Below are 18,709 nucleotides of genomic sequence, written 5' to 3' on the forward strand. Positions count from 1 at the left end.
AAGATTCAACTAATACAAATTTCATACAACACAAAATTTTGAAAAGTTGTAAGCACAATCAGGGATAGTATCAAATGGAAGAGTGACTGACAGATTGGAAGAGTGGGCTTCTGGGAAAACTTAAAGCAAAGTGGAGCAGTAAGTCACCGAAAGTAGCAGTTGAAAGGAATATGTCATATTAACTCCACCCTATGACTCCATTGGGGCTACTTTCCCACAGCTCTCTGGGGTTTGGGAGATTTAAGGCAATGTGCTGGGGTGGGAGGAGAGAGAGGGTGCCCCACTGAGGAGCCATTCTTTGCAGCAATGCTTCTTTCATAATCACATGGTATAAATTAATGTTGCTTATAGCAGCATTAATTTCGCTTCCACTTCTGCATTCCCTTCCTCTTTCGAGCACGGCCTAAGCTCAGATATATGGCAAAGAGCTTTGGGGAAAGAGGGCCCAGTTGAGAAGCTGATGGTAGCATCTCTTTAGCCATGCTGTTTGAAGGATGTATGGAAAAGTACGTGATCAGAATGCACACTTTATGATCTGGGTTGATACCTTTGGATAGATTTATAAATCCTGTACTTTTGCCAGGTTTCTGTACTTAAACTTGTTCATTCTCTAAAGTTGTATACCTTATTTTCCAAGATGAGAATGCAGCTAAAATTCACCAATTCAGACTCATTGTGTTCTTGAATTTATACTCATTCTTGCAGGTTTTGCTGTGAGGAGGAGAGATTGTTTAATATTAATAATTATGAAGATACTAGCAGACACCTGAGATTGCTTGGGTCTTTAATTTTAGGGGGGTGGAAGGTGAGTATGTGGGGGGGAGGGCTCAGGGCAGATGGTGGAAGTGCAGGGGTCAGGACAGGGCTGCAGGTCTCAGGACAGGAAGTTAGGTGTGTGTGGGAGGGCGCAGGGTGGAGGATGTGGAGGGCTCAGGGTTGGGCACTGGGAGGGCTGGGAGGCTCATTGGAGCTTCCTGTGGTGCCCGAGGAGGCGCTGGTTTGTGGGGAGGGGAGGGTTCATGAAGGCCTCCTGCAGCTGTGGTGGAACCCATGACTGCCCTGACCTGGCAGAAGCTGCTGCTCAGGCTGTGCTCCTAGTCATCCATGTGGCAGGGGCTCACAGCCTCCAGACCTGCTGCTACCAGCCCAGGTTTCACTCCTGACCTGGCCAGCCCCTGCTCCCAGATCCAGGAATATCCATGATCCAATGTTGCTGGATCAGAGAGAGACTGATTTCAACATTTTAACCTGTATTTCTGTCTTTCTTCATTGTATTCCATTGAAGGTGATTAAGTTGATATAAAAAAGTTATGACTATATTACTGAGTTCAGGTTTGGGCATTTTGCTATAAAATAGCCAAATCTCTCATTATTCTTTGTCATTTTTTGGGTGGCAAGCAGTGTTCCCTATAATATTTTCCATCCTTGGGTGGGTTGAATTTTTTATGTGCAACACTTATATGAGGTAATGTGTGAATGTCCACCGACCAGTACAAACAAAACCCCTAGATATAAATATATATTTTAAACAGTCAATAGGTGTGGAATATATTAAAACAAGGGATAATTAACAAGGAGCAATGCTTATGAAGTTTATTTAATATGAAATCAAATAAAAGGAGAATTAACACTGTCCTTGGATTACCTGGATGAAGCAAAAAGAATACTATCCACACATAGCTCAGCTTTTAGATGCTAAAGAAATCTACTCAACCAGAAATAGTCATGCTCTCCTTGCAAATATTAATTCAATATTTACTGCCACCGGAAAGGAGAGTAAAAGGCATTTACTGTGTCTTATATAGTTTCTTTGGGGAATGGTAAGGATCCATGCTATACTAATACAAGTGAAACAGACCTCTAAAACCAGAATATTTTGCTGGTTTGAAGCTTTCAGCTTGTGTGTGTCACCAGCTGAAAGAAGCCTCAAAGCAAATTAACACATGGTTTCAGGGTTTGTAGACAGATCAATGTTTCAAAGAGCTTGCAAATAAGATTTCATCCTACAAAACAGCTAGCATCACACCTACTACTTGCTACTTCTGACTCATAAGAGTCAGAACTCTACCAGATAGCAAAGATCTGGCCTTAATGCAATATAATATACCATGTATTAATTAGTAACACGGGAGTTTAAAAAATCATTAAGGCTACAGTTTTAGATATCTATAGCACTCCAAAAAATTCTGTTAAAAGAATCTTTTTCTTTCTTACCTTAAGCCACTAACACCTATGTAAACTATGTTTAAAATGTAATCATGCAAATGTCCTGACACACCCTCCCCCTGGAATTTGCTCCCCCCCAGGTCCTTTCCAAGGGAACTCCAAGAATTCCCCCCTCCCTTAACTCCCTAAAATAACATCTACAGATCAAATTTACTAGAGGCTCCAGCTTGCATCTCCGAAAGCAAGACACAACTTAACAATCATCTTCCTTTTTATCCAGAGTCTTGTCCTACCATGTGTTTCATATCTCACAATGTCTCCTTACTGAGGGTACAATCCAGGTTTTTGTGGTTAGAACCATGGTTATTGATAGCACAGCCAAGTGAATGGATCTGGCAGATGCATTCTGAGGGGATGAATCAATGAGGCTGTGTATATTACAGACAGGAGGTGAGAGGTGCAGCACAGAATCAGGAGGAAGAGGCGTTTAGGTGTCTAACGCTGGGAAGGTGGGGGGGGAATCACATCTAAGTTATTATAGCCTGCTGTTGGCTGCCCATGGCATCCAAAAACTGGCTCCCTGTGCAGACTGGCTCCCACCTGCTGCTCCGTGCTGTTGCTTATTATACAGAGGCAGCAGCATGGGGTGACAGCAGCCCCTGTACGCGGAGGAGGGAGGTGACGAGCTCCCTGCAGACAGGAGCTGTGCCAGAATCCCATGGCGCAGCCTCTGTATGCAGCAAGCCTGGGCCCGCTGCGGACAGAGGCTGCTCTGCGGCAGCCTCTCCTGCCCTCCTCCCACGCTGCTGCCTCTATGAGAGGTAGCAGCATGTGTGGGTGGGGAGGTGGCTCTGCGGAGCCGGTGCACATGGGGAGCCAGCTTTTACGCTGCCTCTCCCCTTGCACTGGCTCCTCCCTGCCCCACCTGCTGCCTCTGTGGGAGGCAGCAAGGGGGGGGGGCAGGTGGCTCCATGGAGCTGGCACACAAGGAGAGTCGGCTAAAAAGCCGGCTCCCCATGTATATTGGCTCCTGCCTGTCACTCCCCCCAGAGTTGCTGCTTTTGATAAAGAGGCAGCAGTGTGGTGGGGCAGGCAGCACATGTGAGCCAATATGTGCAGGGAGCTGGCTTGAAAGCCAGCTTCCCACATGTACTGGTTCACATTTGTCCCCCTCGACCTCTGCGTTGCTACCTCTCTATCAAAGGCACCAGCATGGGGGTTGCTGGGACAGGTGGCTCTGCAGATTCAGTACTCATGGGGAGTGCTTGTGCTTGTGATGAGGAACATGGGCACCGGCTTCCACTTCCCCCACTTTGCTGCCTCTGATACAGCAAAGGGGTGAGTGTGTGTAGTTGATAAGATTAACTGATAAGCCCAGGCTTATCGGTTAATCGTATAATCGATTACATGTTGATATCCCTAATATAGAGGCAGCTTCCTGGGAGCCTGTGCATGTGGGGAGTCTGCTTTTAAGGACTGTCTGGATATGTGGACTCTACTCAGATCCTATGTCACCAGCACTCCCAGCTATTTCCATGACACCACTGATTTCCTGAGAAAACTACAATGCATTGGTGATCTTCCAGAAAACACCATCTTAGCCACCATGGATGTAGAGGCTCTCTACACAAACATCCCACACATAGATGGAATACATGCTGTCCGATTCGGTGACAATATATACCTCCAAACCAGTGGCACCGCTATGGGCACCCGCATGGCCCCACAATATGCCAGCGTTTTTGTGGCTGACCTGGAACAACACTTCCTCAGCTCTCATCCACTAACGCCCCTTTTCTACCTACACTACATTGATGACATCTTCATCATCTGGACCCATGGGAAGGAGACTCTGGAAGAATTGCACTACGATTTCAACAGCCTCCACCCCACCATCAACCTCAGCCTGGACCAGTCTACACAAGAGATCCACTTCCTAGACACCATGGTGCAAATAAGTGACAGTCACATGAACACCACCCTATTCTGAAAACCTTCTGACCGCTATGTCTACCTTCATGCTTCCAGTTTCCATCCTGGACACACCACACGATCTATTGTCTACAGCCAAGAACTAAGGTACAACCTCATTTGCTCCAACCCCTCAGACAGAGACCAACACCTACAAGATCTTCACCAAGCATTCCTGAAACTACAATACCTGCACGAGGAAGTGAGGAAACAAATTAACAGAGCCAGACATGTACCCAGAAGACTCCTACTACAAGACAAGCCCAAGAAAGAAACCAACAGAACACCACTGGCCATCACCTCCAGTCTTCAGCTAAAACCTCTCTAACGCATCATCAGCGATCTACAACCCATCCTGGACAACGATCCCTTGCTTTCACAAGCCTTGGGAGGAAGGCCAGTCCTCGCCAACAGACAACCCGCCAACCTGAAGCAATTCCTCACCAGCAACTATGCAGTGCAGCACAGTAACTAACTCAGGAACCAATACATGCAACAAACCTCGGTGACAACTCTGCCCACATAGCTACATCAGCGACACAATCACAGGACCTGACCAGATCAGCCACACCATCACTGGTTCATTCACCTACACATCTACCAATGTAATATACGCCATCATGTGCCAGCAATGCCCCTCTGTTATATACATTGGCCAAACTGGACAGACCCTATATAAAAGAATAAATGGACACAAATCAGATATTAGGAATGGCAATATACAAAAACCTGTAGGAGAACACTTCAGTCTCCCTGGACACACAGTAGCAGATTTAAAGGTAGCCATCCTGCAGCAAAAGAAGTTCAAGACCAGACTGCAAAGAGAAACTGCTGAGCTACAGTTCATCTGCAAATTTGACAACATCACTTTAGGAATAAACAAAGGCTGTGAATGGCTAGCCAACTACAAAAGCAGTTTCTCCTCTCTTGGTGATCACACCTCCAATCAGCTGCTAGAAATGGGCCTCACCCTTCCTGACTGAATTAACCTCATTATCTCTAGCCATATTCTGGCCTGCATACTTAGACCTGCCTCTGGAAATTTCCACTACGTGCATCTGACAAAGTGGGTCTTTGCCCATGTAAGCTTATGCTCCAATACATCCGTTGGTCTATAAGGTGCCGCAGGACTCCTTGTCACTTTTGCAGATCCAGACAAACATGGCTACCCTTCGGATGCTTTTAAGCTGGCTCTTTGCGCGTACCAACTCCCATCTGCTGCCCCTCACTGCTACCTCTGTATCAGAGGCAGCAGCGCGGGGTGGCAGACAGCTCCCCAGGAGCTGGCGCACGCTGAGAGCTGGTTTAAGTCCGCTCCCCATGTGTGCCAGGAGCCGGTGTGCAACTGTGAGCATTAACTGATGAGCTTAGGCTCATCAGTTAACCAGGTACTTGGTGACACTTTCACATTCCTTATATACACAGTTATATTTAGAGCTTTAGCCTGAGTTCTGCTAGTTCAGGTCTCTAGTCCCAGGCTGCGTAGATATACATAAGGAACACTTGATTGCTCAGTTTAGCATATCCAGCACTTGACAAGATCTCCTACCATGTTTGAATGTGGGAACTATTGTATTGGAGTTCGAAGCATAGAAAAGGATCTTTTTTTTGTTTCCACCCATCTCCTTTCACACTGTTAGTCCTCTCCTTCACCATGCCTGCTGTCTTCCTCCTCTCTCCCCCCCCCCACCTCAAACATCTTATTCTCTCCATAGCCCTATGCTGTTGGGGAAATTAGAGGCATTCTTATTGCATTTTGGCCCCACTCCCTTCAAACAAAACCACTTTCCTACACTAGATCTATTAAAAATCAGAGAAATTTCATAAACAGACTGTTTAAAGAGATTGAGATTAGTAGTTTCTCCAACTCAAGATCTAAAAAGTCAAGAAAATACCTAGTCATGAGAGATCTATTTACCATTTTTTTAACGTCTACACAGCATTTGTTCATTGACAGGAACAGACTCTGTCTTCATAAGGAACATTTTGTTTCCAACATATAAAAAAATATACTATGTATGAACTATTAATTTCCCTTATAAGGTAACCTTAATTACAGTCTCATGCACTCTCCTCCATAAACAGTTAATACACCACACACTCAACTGGTTCACTTCTATCAACTCTAAATGGTGAGGATGTAATCAGAGTTTTGCATTATGTTTTGAGGGAGATTAATGTATTGTGTGTAGTGTGTTTCCTTATCTTTTGGAGGCAGAAAGAAGTTCATTGTGAATACACAATCTGTTGTCAGAGGAAACCAGTTTAGTGGGCATTAAGATATGGTTAAGAGGTGACCTGTAACTTAATATAAATTATGGCAAGACAACCTCCCTAAAAATTCATAATTTCAACCTATCCCCCCTTTTTTAACACTTAATGACAGCTTATTTCACACAATATTCAAGTCTTTCTCTCTAAGCACCATTCTAAATTCATTCTTTTTCTCTAGGCTTCTGACAATTCTTAATTTTCCTGAGTAGGCATAACAAGCTTTCATGTTCTTATTGCTTTCCTTTGAACATTTTAGAATAGTTAAAGTTTTTATTTGCAATCTAAAATTGCAACCTAATTTTTTTTAGTAGCAAAGACTTTTCAAATATATGTTATACTCACATAAGCACTTAAAAGTAATATAATTGGTTTTTTTAAAACACCAAATGGAAAAATCTGATAAATCCTATGATGAGGTACTGTGTAAAAACTTTTTTGTACACTTTAGTTTAAACATTGCAACAGAATGACAAGATGATATTCAGAAGCTTCAGCTTTCTGAAACTTCATTTGTTGATAAACAACTTTTCAAAACTAGATGACTTGGAGCATAGTTAGGAAAAAAATTGGAGTGACTTCAGTTCACTAATTTCAGTATGTAAATTCCACACACAAAGTTTAAGGATAACTTCTTCAGTCTAATACATTGAATCAAACGTATGAATATTTTCACCTTTAGTAGAGTAGTAATACCAAAGAACTATTTACTCAGTTTTCATATTTCCTATTTACATATATCCTCTGAAAAGGGGAACTTATTATTTTGTAATATCCTCATTAAGTGACACTCAGTTTTCCACTTTTATCTTTTTTGGAGTTTGTAAGCCTCATTAAATGTTAGAATACATTTCATGATATCTGTTTACTATATTCTAATTTATTTTTCCCAAATAGGTGGTGAACGAACCTGTGGTATACATGAGCTAATCTGCATTAGAAAAGGTACACAGTTTTTTAAAATGTGTGTTTAATTTTAAGGCTAATTTTTGGAAGCAATGAAATATATACAATATTTTAAACTAAATATTGAGCTATACTTTTAAATTTCTATAAAAATACTTCCATTTAGTTTGTATGCAATGTTGTTGTAGCTATGTTAGACCCAGGATGTTAGCGAGACAGAGTGGGGGAGGTAAAATCTTTTATCAGACCAACTTGGGTTGGTGAAAAAGAAAAGTATTGGAGCTTATGCAAAGCTCTTCTTCAGGTCTGGGAAACTTAGGCTATGTCTACACTACAGACATAAAAGCTAGGGTCCTACCAATTTCACGGTTGTGAAAAATGTGTGTCAAACCAGGAAACATGCCCATCCCTGCCCTGTGATATCTGATTTCTGCATGCTGCTAGGAACCTGGGGCTCCCAATTGCTAGGCTGGCTGGGTTGAGAAGGAATAGGAGTCCAGCATCCCCCCCACTTCTTTAATCAATTAGGTGGTTAAAAATTGCTTTTACCCAGTTAACCAGTAGGGATGTTAATGTGTACTCATGCACACAGTTACCCAATAAGCCTGGGCTCATTGGTTAGCCCACACAAACCCCTCTCCCCCACCTCTGTATGGGTATGTCTACACTACCACCCTAGTTCAAACTAAGGTGGTTAATGTAGTCATTCGAAGTTGCAAATGAAGCCCGGGATTTAAATATCCCGGGCTCCATTTGCATCGTGCCGGGCGCCGCCATTTTTAAATCCCCGGTAGTTCGGACTCCGTGCCCGCAGCTACATGCAGCACGGAGTAGGTAGTTTGAATTAGGCTTTCTAATTCGAACTACCAATTCGAACTACCTACTCCGTGCTGCGTGTAGCTGCAGGCACGGAGTCCGAACTACCGGGGATTTAAAAATGGCGGCGTCCGGCAAGATGCAAATGAAGCCCGGGATATTTAAATCCCGGGCTTCATTTGCTACTTCGAATGACTCCATTAACCACCCTAGTTTGAACTGGGGTGGTAGTGTAGACATACCCTCTCAGCGGTAGTGGCGGGGAGGCAGGAGCCGGCACACATGGGGAGCCTCCTTCCCTGAACTGTATCAGAGACAGCTGCATAAGGGGGGCAGCTAACTCCCGAGGAGCCTGTTTAAAAGGCAGCTCCACACGAACACTGGCTCCTGCCTGCCCCTTCCCCCCTCAGAGGCAGCAGCATGTGGGGGGGGGGGGGGGAAGAGAGTGGGGGGGTGAACTTGGAAGGGGGTGGACTTGCATGTAACTGTGAAGGTTAAACGAGTCCATTAAGATTCAGGATGGATACACCATGGAGGAGGGGTTTTAGTTGTTTGATTCTGTCTTGTATGGATTCCAGGATTGGGTGATTGGTGAGAACTAGGAGTAAGCACTCAGAGAGGTTTGAAGTTGTGATTGTATTTTTCTTCTTTGGTGCACTGTGCTGGCAATCTTAGTTTACTTCTTAAATTGGTGTCCTTAATGACTGTATTTATTGGTGCTATTTTTCATAGTCTCATGCTTGCAAACTTATTTTATAGTGTACACATCTCTAACTTTGAAGAAAAGTCTTAAAAATAATAAAGCTCTGTGGAAGACATTAGGATTGACATAACCATTCAAACCTCCGAGCAAGACAAATATTATCAATTAGTAAATTTTCAAAATCTCCAAAGTGTATTGAAAATAGCTTTCATAATGAAAGCTCTCAATTTGAATGAAAATATAATACTAAAAATGTTGCATACTACTGGAAAGAGTATCATGATATACAAATATTTGGTTTTAGCTCTTGTAGTTTGAGAGCTACTGAACCTTACACATGTCATTGATCCAGAGTTGAATGTTGCCCATTATGTGTCAGACAAATGTGGTTTTGGCAGGAAATATCTTTGGAGAGGTGTAAGTGATTTTTTTGTTGGTGGTGTGTGAGATTGTACTTCTTTAAAAAAAAAATTTTTTTTAATCAAAACTGTTTGAAAGCTGCTTACAGATTTGGAATGTTAGAGGTTTGGAATTTTAATTCCTGGTGGTGATGGATTAGGGGTCAGAAGGCAGATGAAGCAGTTATATTTAAAGTCCTGCAAATCTGCAGATGTGGATGCGGATATCCACAGCTCATGTTTATGGATATGGATACAAATTTTGGATCTACAACAATGCAAATTTGCAGATATCTGTAGATCACTTTTGCAGATGCAGATACCAATTTTGTATCAACACAAGACTTAGTTATTTTTACATGACTATAGTTTATCAGATGCTGCTGCAAATTTATCATCAAAGATATCTACATCAAATAGAGGAGGCAAGTGTGTGTTTGTGTGTGTGTGTATATATCTATATCTATAGAGAGAGAGAGAGCGCGTGCGCATGAACACAGATTTCACTCTACACTATTAAAATAGGCAAACATAAGGATAGCAGTTTTTTTGTAATGGTAATGAAAGTTAGATATTTTTCCTATTAAATACAGTTATTGTTTTGGTATAGTGGGCATACAGTGTTTCTATTAACTTTGGAAACCATATTTAAAAATATAGTTATGAGTTGGTGGTGTTTCTCTGAATGTTCATTTTAGTTGCAATTTTATTTATCTATAAATCTTTACTCTCATTTCTGTGCTTAGAGGGAACATTCAGGGACACTTTGCCACTAGTCACTAATACTTCCCTTTAATCAATATGGCTACGTCTACACTGGCCCCTTTTCCGGAAGGGGCATGTAAATTTCAGCAGTCGTCGTAGGGAAATCCGCGGGGGATTTAAATATCCCCCGCGGCATTTAAATAAAAATGTCCGCCGCTTTTTTCCGGCTTTTAAAAAAGCCGGAAAAGAGCGTCTAGACTGGCCCCGATCCTCCGGAAAAAGTGCCCTTTTCCGGAGGCTCTTATTCATCCGGAAGTAGGAATAAGAGCCTCCGGAAAAGGGCACTTTTTCCGGAGGATCGGGGCCAGTCTAGACGCTCTTTTCCAGCTTTTTTAAAAGCCGGAAAAAAGCGGCGGACATTTTTATTTAAATGCCGCGGGGGATATTTAAATCCCCCGCGGATTTCCCTACGACGACTGCTGAAATTTACATGCCCCTTCCGGAAAAGGGGCCAGTGTAGACGTAGCCAATTGGTAAAGTCCTTTATTGTCCATTGGTATGTGCACACTAGTTTCAGCACACTCTTCGATTAAAAAACATAAAAAAGGCCAGACTGGTTCAGACCAGTAGCCCATCTAGCCGTTTCCTGTTTCTGATAGTAGCTAGTGCCAGATGCTTCAGGAGGAATGAAAACTACAGGCAGTTCTGAATGATCCAACCTATTATCCAGTTCACCTTCTGGCAGTTAAAGGTTTAGATACATCTGAAGCATGGGGGTTTCATTCTTGAATTAAGTGCTTTTTGAACCCAATTATACTTTTGACCTTCACAACATCACCAGCACCGAGTTCCACATTTGACTGTGTATTGTATGAAGAAATACTTCCTCTTACTTGTTTTAAACATGTTATCTTTTAGTTTCATTGGATGACACATGTACTACTTGAAGATTATCATTATCTTTTGGAATGGAAATATTTGCAGATGCTTATAATTTTATTTGTGTGTGTGCACATGCATGCACACAGTCACACTCTTTTTTGTCCTGTGAATGCAGTTGATATTTTTGATATGCAAGAAACTCCTATTAAAAGGAGCCTGTTATGTTGCTGTGCTTTATATCCAGCATATAAAGCAGGTGTATATCCATTTATTTTTGGCATAGAGCAGGTTGAAAAGTTTTATTGAAGTGAATATTTCAAACATAGTTAAAGTATGTCCAAGTTTACAATAAAAGGTACATTGAATTTGGGGTCAAGTGTGAGTTAAAGGGGAAACAAGAAAGCATAACATACGTTGAAAGCAATAGGTGTACCCTGCTTTGTCCCAGATGTAGATGGAGTGGCTTTAAAAAATTTTTTAGTGTTTATTTAAGAACCCGATCCAATATCATTGAATTTGATAGTAGTCTTTCCATTGACTGTAATAGAAATTGTATCAGGGTGATAAAAAATCATCAACTTAAAAATCTATAGGCACACATGAAAATTTTACTACTCTGATAAATTGTATCTAAGATTAATATAACTGAGTTTTATTTATCCATTGGCTGAGCCGCCACACGACCGGCACGAGAAGGGCAGGAGGCAGAGGGTAGGGTGGGAAGCTGGCAGGGGTGGGATGAACCCTGGTGCATGCCGCTTTTTAAAGGGCTTTATATGTTCCTCAACATTTTGAGAATAGTCAATTTCATAATTTTTTTGTGGGTTATCAATCAGTTTCCCCCTTTTGTTTGCATGAGTATTTCATACAGCAATAGGTGAGAGAGAAACATTTTTGAAAATAATGAAACCTGAATATGCAATCACAAATTTGGTATATGGACTCAGGACTTCAAGCTCTTAACGTATTGTTTTAAAATTCAGCTTGATTTCAAGTTGATATATATTTTAATAGATGATAAACTTGTGTGGACAAATCAAACTTTTATTTTGAGAATTTTAATTTCTTTATTAAAAACACTTAGCAAAGTTTCATAATTCTTTATATAATACACTTTTGCTTAATAGAAGATGTAATAATTAGAATACAGTAAAATGGCATTTATTTAAGCCTCTACCATTCAACTCTCCATATTAATCCAATTAGGTAGTGAAGCTTGGGCTGTCAGCCTTGCAGCCTCTCGAGGGCTAACAGCCAGAGTACTGCCCATTCTGCTGATTATCTGAATTTTTGATTATCTGATCGGGCCCTGGTCCCAAGCACATCAGTTAATCAGAGTTCCATTACACTTTTTTCTGTTTTAGGGTAACTTACACCATACATTAAAATCAAAGTGGTTTATTGCTACAAAATGACTATAAAAAGGGATGTTCTTTAAAATATATTGATTATTTTAAAGGTGTATGGAAACGTCAGAGGTAATATTTATTTCTTTTATTGAGGAAGTATATGTACTGTTAGCTACCAGGGTTCTCAATTTAGAAGTGATTTTTAGACCCTCCAAATGTTTAACACGTATGTAACAGAAGTAACCCAGTCAGCTTTTTACTATATTTATTTGGCTAGGATATTGTGACTTTTCCTTTTGGATGCAGATCTTGCTACAGAAATTGATATGTTTGTTACTTTCCTATTACGCAACTGCAGTGTACTTTTCCATGGGATATGTGGCAGGTGCGGTCACAGAAGACTCCAATGAGATTATTTCCTGGTGTGTTGATCATGCCACTGACGCCTGCCTGCTTGTTCTCTAGGGCTCCTTGCCACCCTATCCTGCTGTGCCAGATCCTCTGGTCTCCCCCAGACAAGTTGGGTTACTCCCTCCCCTCCAGAAGAGCAATGCAGATGCTGAACTACTTCAGTTCTGGGAGAACTCAGTTCTAGGGCATAGCACCCAGGAAATCAATCACCAAAAGGAATCAAAACCCCTAAATAAATCCATTTTTCTCTGTGTAAAAGTTTTACATAGTGAAAGATTATTCAGGTAAGCCCCCTTCATCAATTATACATGATGCACACTTGTTGTTCCCTCCAGGTAACAAGTATTTACACTGGGCTTGACATTAAACACAATTTTTTTATCAAGTATAAATAGTAGGATTTAAGCAGGTGGTTGCAAGTGAAAACAGATCAAAGTAAGTTACCAAATTAAAATGAACTGAAAACCCATAGCTAGTTCTAATTCACTAAAACTTATTGCAAACAGGTTCTGACACTAAACATTCTTCTTGTTATAACCATAATCTTCGGGTCAGGTACTCTTTTACCCTGACCTTGGTCCCCAGCTCTCTTGTTGGGTGTTCCATGCCAGTCAATGACAAAGACCTGATAACTTCCTCTTGCTTAAATAATGTTTCCACTGTGGTAGGAATCCTTTGTTCTCCATTCCCCCTTCCATGGCAAATTATCTCATCAAAATGGAATCCCAGGACCAAGAAGTATGGTCACATGTCTTACTAGCCCAGTCACCTTTGGATTTACAGAACAAACAAGGCTGTTTACATGCCATTAAATTTATCACCTAGTCTTCAAGGGTTCGGGGGGGGGGGGGGGAAGAGGGGGACATTAGAAATGGCTCTCGTGAAAGCATTTAAAACTATAAACAGTCTCATACTTCATATTCCTAACTTTACACACAAGAATGATACATGCACCAAAACAGGACATACAGACCCAGCAGATTGTAACATTAAAATTGATATGTTACATGAGGTATTTTGTCCAAAGCATCTCCGAGTAGCATATTTATATTCATAAGCCAATTTCATAAAGTATGAGGGGACTGTCACAAGATGCATCTTAAAAATATTCAAAGGCTGAAGCTAGCTGAGAATGCTGTGGCTTGATTATTGAATGAGACATTTTGCAGGGAGCATTGACATCAGTGCTCTGGGATCTTATGACTGGGTGGATTAAGCCCAATGCTCCCTGCTGGAGGCCTTGCCGCACCATACCCCAGGTAGAAGAGCAGAAGAGAGGCCCTCCAAGCAGAACAGAGTGTCTACTTCTGCTGTAGCCTGTCAGAGTCCAGCAGGCTGATATAAAAGAAGCTGCTTGGCCTCACTGGAGCTTGACCTAGCCAAATCTAGAGGCTGACTGGGAGGACAGAGCAGCACCGTAGAAAGCTCCAGGTGTGAGCTGGACTTTAGACTTGAGAGAGAGAGAGAGAGAGAGAGCGATCTTGCTCTCCCCCTCTTGCTGCCTCTCTCTGATAGAGGCAGCGGGAGGGGGGGAGCGACTAGTTGAGTCAATAGTCAACTAGTCACTTACATCCCTAATTTGAAGGCATTCAATCCTTGCAGAAGCAGGCCCTAAATTAGTTTGAAAGGGATGGTAGATATTAGGGATGTGAACAGGTAACCCAGTGGCCCCACCTGCAGGTTTCTGATTAATTAGATAACCAGTTAAATGTGATGGTTAACTGATTGATCGGGATTTTACATCCCTAGTGGACATTATTACTATCCAGGCAGAGGATCAGAGGCCAGGATTGAATTAGGCTGACAGACCAGATATATTAATAAAGTCTATCTGAACTAGGGATGTAAAATCCCATTTAATTGGTCAGATGATTAAATGTAGTGCTAACACTGCATTTAACTGTTTAACTGATTAGACGGTGTCTGGGAAGGCTGCTCCAACGAGGCTGGAGTGGCTCCCCTGTGTGCTGGGCTGGGGCTAGAGCAGACCCTGCTGCAGGTAGGGGCTGCTCCAGCCTGGCTACTCTCAGCCCCCCCTGCAGGGCCCGATGGAGCTGAAGCAGCCCTCCACCCGTGGCTACTCCTGGGATCGCATTAACCATTACTCAGTAAGCATCACCCGTTAAGACTGATGCTTATTGGTTAACTGTTTAACCAGTTACCCATTAACATCCTTAATCTCAAATGACATTTTCAAAAATTAACAAGAAACACTCCTACAAAATTGTGACAGGAAGTTTTAAAACCTTTTTCTAAAAGCAGGTTTAGTTGCATTTATATATACATTTGCAAAGGTTACTTGAGCCAGTAACAAAATATTTACATCAAATAATGCCTGATAGAAAAAAATCTTCAAACTGCTAGAGGTACTGCTTAGTTGTTTCTCTTAGGCTACATCTAGACTACATCCCTCTGTTAGCATAGGGATGTAAATGAAGCACTTTGAAAGTGCAAATGAAGTGGGGATATAAATATCCCATGTTTCATTTGAATAATCATGTAATTGCGCTCTTTCGAAAAAGCACTATTTCGAAATTGAAACCGCAGTCTAGACGCGTTTTTTTCGAAACAGGGCACTTTTTCGAAAGATCCTGTAAACCTCATTTTTTGGATGTGGTTTAATTATTTCCTTTAAATACTTTATTAGTAAGTTTTATCTGATCTCTGTATCCCTTTTCTCTGGAGTACCTGCATTGGACAGCCATCACAAAGAGGTGGCAGTGCCAGCTGCCTTCACCCAATTCAATACCTAGCTGGGTTCCCGAACATCTCCTAATGCCCTTTTCTCGTTTTTAGCAAATATTAAAACTTCCAAGTCTGACAGGTGGATCCCATCTTCTCAGCATATAGGGCACTAGAACTATTCAATGTCCTGATCTAAAATTACTGACTCCCCCCTTTGACACCTGTGAATTTGGCCATTTCCCTATTCATAACAACATAAGAATGGCCATACTGGGTTAGACCGACAGTCAATCCAGCCCAGTATCCTGTCTGTCTCTCTCTGCAGTAGCTGTAGCTAAATTAGTCCCTATCATAGTGTACGTATAGTTGGGATGATTTTTTCCAATGTGCATTACTTTACAGTTATCAACATTAAATTTCATTTGCCATTTTGTTGTCCAATCACTTAGTTTGGTGAGATCTTTTTAAAGCTCTTCACAGTCTGCTTTGGTCTTAACTATTTTGAGCAGTTTGGTATCATCTGAAAATTTTGCTGCCTCACTGTTTGCCCCCTTCTCTAGATCATTTATAAATAAGTTGAATAGGATGGGTCCCAGGACAGACCCTTGGGAGACCACACTAGTTACCTCTCTCTCTCTACTTGGAAAACTTACCATTTATTCCTACCCTTTGTTTCCTGTCTTTTAACCAGTTATCAGTCCATGAAAGGACCTTCCCTCTTTTCCCATGTTAGCTTACTTTGCTTAAGAGCCTTTGGTGAGGGACCTTGTCAAAGACTTTCTGGAAATCTAAGTACACTCTAAGTACATTGGATGCCCCTTGTCCACATATTTGTTGACCCCGCCCCCCACAGACTCTAGCAGATTAGTAAGGCATGATTTCCCTTACAGAAACCATGTTGACTTTTCCCCCAACAAATTATGGTCATCTAGGTTTCTGATGATTTTTTTCTTTACTATTGTTTCAACTAATTTGCCCAGTACTGACATTAGACTTACCGGTCTGTAATTGCCAGGTTCACCTCTAGAGCCCTTTTTAAATACTGGTGTAACTTCAGCTATCTTCCAGTTCTTAGATATGGAAGCTGATTTAAAGGATAGGTTACAAACCACAGTTAATACTTCCACAATTTCCCATTTGAGTTCTTTCAGAACTCTTAGGTAAATGCCATCTGGTCCCGGTGACTTGTTACTGTTAAGTTTATTAATTTGTTCCAAAACCTCCTCTAATGACACCTCAATCTGGGACAGATTTGTCACCAAAAAAGAACGACTCATGTTTGGGAATCTCCTTAGCATCTCCCCAATATTCTCAGCTGCGAAGTATAAAGCAAAGAATTCCTTTAGTTTCTCTGCAATGACTTTATCATCTTTGAGTGCTCCTTTAGCATCTCCATTGTCCAAGGGTCCCACTGGTTGTTTAACCGGCTTCCTGCTTCTGATGTTCTTAAAAAACATTTTGCTATTACTTTTTGAGTTTTTGGCTAGCTGTTCTTCAAACTCCTTTTTGGCTTTTCTTATTATATTTTTACACTTAATTTGACAATGTTTATGCTCTCTATTTTCCTCTCTAGGATTTGACTTCCACTTTTTTAAAAGATGTCTTTTTATCTGTCACCGCTTCTTTTATTTGGTTGTTAATCCACGGTGCCTCTTTTTCAGTTCTCAAATGTATACCCCCAAATTAAAAAACATAAAGTTGGGCCTCTATTCACATACCTCCTAGCTTTGTTGACCCCTGAAGGCGACACAGCTCCACCAGCTCTGTGTTGTGTCAGATCACACAATTTTTATTTTACTCCTGGAAAAAGTACCAGATTCTACCCCAAGTCTGTCTTAGTTCTGATTTGTTAAGTTTATCTCTTTATGCACTCCCAAATCATGTCCCCCATTGTGAGATATAGTCATGTCGAAGGATGTTAAATATCTATTAATTTACTAGTTGTGATTAGTCAATGGAATTTCCATTGATTACTCAACTAGTTCATAGGCAGTTCCGCATTCCTCCTTTGAAATGTGCAAGAGCCCAAACAGGGGCTCTTGTGCATTTCAAAGTTGGAACTCTGCTTGCAGCCCGGGCCAGCAGCAAGTCCCGTTGACTCTGGGATCCACGCAGGCACTTACGCTTTGAAATGCACAAGAGCTTGGTAGAAGGAATGTACCCTGGGCTCCATGCGGTACTGCCGCTTTGAAGTACCTTGTCTTCCTCCGCTTTGCTGCCTCTATCAACTACAGGCAGTCCCCGAGTTACACGGATCCGACTTACGTCGGATCCGCAGATACAAACGGGGATTTTCTCGCCCCGGAGGACTGGAGCGGCGGGACTCCTGGTCCCGCCGCCCGCCTCCTCCGGGGCAAGAAAAGCTGCTCCCCGTCTCCCTGGTCTGCTGCAGGAGCCAGCAGACCAGGGAGACGCTGAGCAAAGCCGCGCAGGACCCAGCCGGACCCGCGGCGTTTCCAGCTGATCTGGAAGCGGCCGCGGGTCCGGCTCAGGTCCTCCGCCGCTTTGCTCAGCGTCTCCCTGGTCTGCAGACCAGGGAGATGCTGAGCAAAGCGGCGCAGGACCCGGGCCGGACCGCGGCGCTTCCAGCTGATCTGGAAGCGCCGCGGGTCCGGCCCGGGTCCTCCGCCGCTTTGCTCCGCGTCTCTCTGGTCTACTGGGGGGGACGCAGCTAGTGCCCCCCTCAGCAGACCAGGGAGATGTGGAGCAAAGCCCGGGGCCTGTGGTAGAGCAGGTGGGGCACTGCCGGTTGGTCCCGCAGCACCGCTCCTTGGCGCTACTGGACCAACCCGGCATCACCCCAGCTACTCTGCCCCAGGAGTCCTGATTCAGCCGCTGCTGATCAGTTTCAGCAGTGGCTGAATCAGGATGCCTGGGGCAGAGCAGCTGGGGTGCTGCTGGGTTGGTCCAGTAGCGCCGAGGAGTGGCCGCGTTACTGGACCAACCCAGCAGCACCCAAGCTGCTCTGCCCCAGGCGTCCCCAAGTTAGCCGCTGCTGAAACTGACCAGCGGCTGACTGCAGGAAGCCCGAGTCAGAGTTGCTCTGCCCTGGGCTTCCTGGAATCAGCTGCTGATCAGTTTCAGCAGCAGCTGACTTGGGGACGCCTGGGGTTCTTAAGTTGAATCTGTATGTAAGTCAGAACTGGTGTCCAGATTCAGCAGCTGAATCTGGACGCCAGTTCCGACTTACATACAGATTCAACTTAAGAACAAACCTACAGTCCCTATCTTGTACGTAACCCGGAGACTGCCTGTATTCCTTAACATGCTTAGTTATGTCTAGTGTCTGCTTACAGGCTTCCACAGCACTTCATCACTGAAAAGCAGCTATCAGTCCCCTTGCAAGTGCTTGAAAGAGTAACAAATATTTAAACATTGTACTGCAAATGTTCTTACCAACCTCATAAATCTGTATGATCTGGAAGATTGATGGTTCTTCCCTCTAT

General features: G+C 42.8%; 1 protein-coding gene across 14 annotated transcripts in view; it reads left to right on the plus strand.

The window, feature by feature from the left end:
* The window catches only part of SYT14 (synaptotagmin 14), a 261,174-nt gene that overhangs the window by 5,509 nt on the left and 236,956 nt on the right, over positions 1-18,709 (plus strand). For all 14 annotated transcript variants that reach the window (XM_075925111.1, XM_075925106.1, XM_025178349.2 and 11 more), the window contains exon 2: positions 7,306-7,353. Coding sequence is in view for 2 of the 14 variants with exons in the window: in XM_025178349.2 (XP_025034134.2) it covers positions 7,306-7,353 (48 nt within the window). In the remaining 12 variants the exon portion in view is untranslated. The remainder of the gene's footprint in view (positions 1-7,305; positions 7,354-18,709) is intronic.

The sequence above is a fragment of the Pelodiscus sinensis genome, chromosome 3, assembly GCF_049634645.1.
Source record: "Pelodiscus sinensis isolate JC-2024 chromosome 3, ASM4963464v1, whole genome shotgun sequence".
Lineage (NCBI taxonomy): Eukaryota > Metazoa > Chordata > Testudines > Trionychidae > Pelodiscus > Pelodiscus sinensis.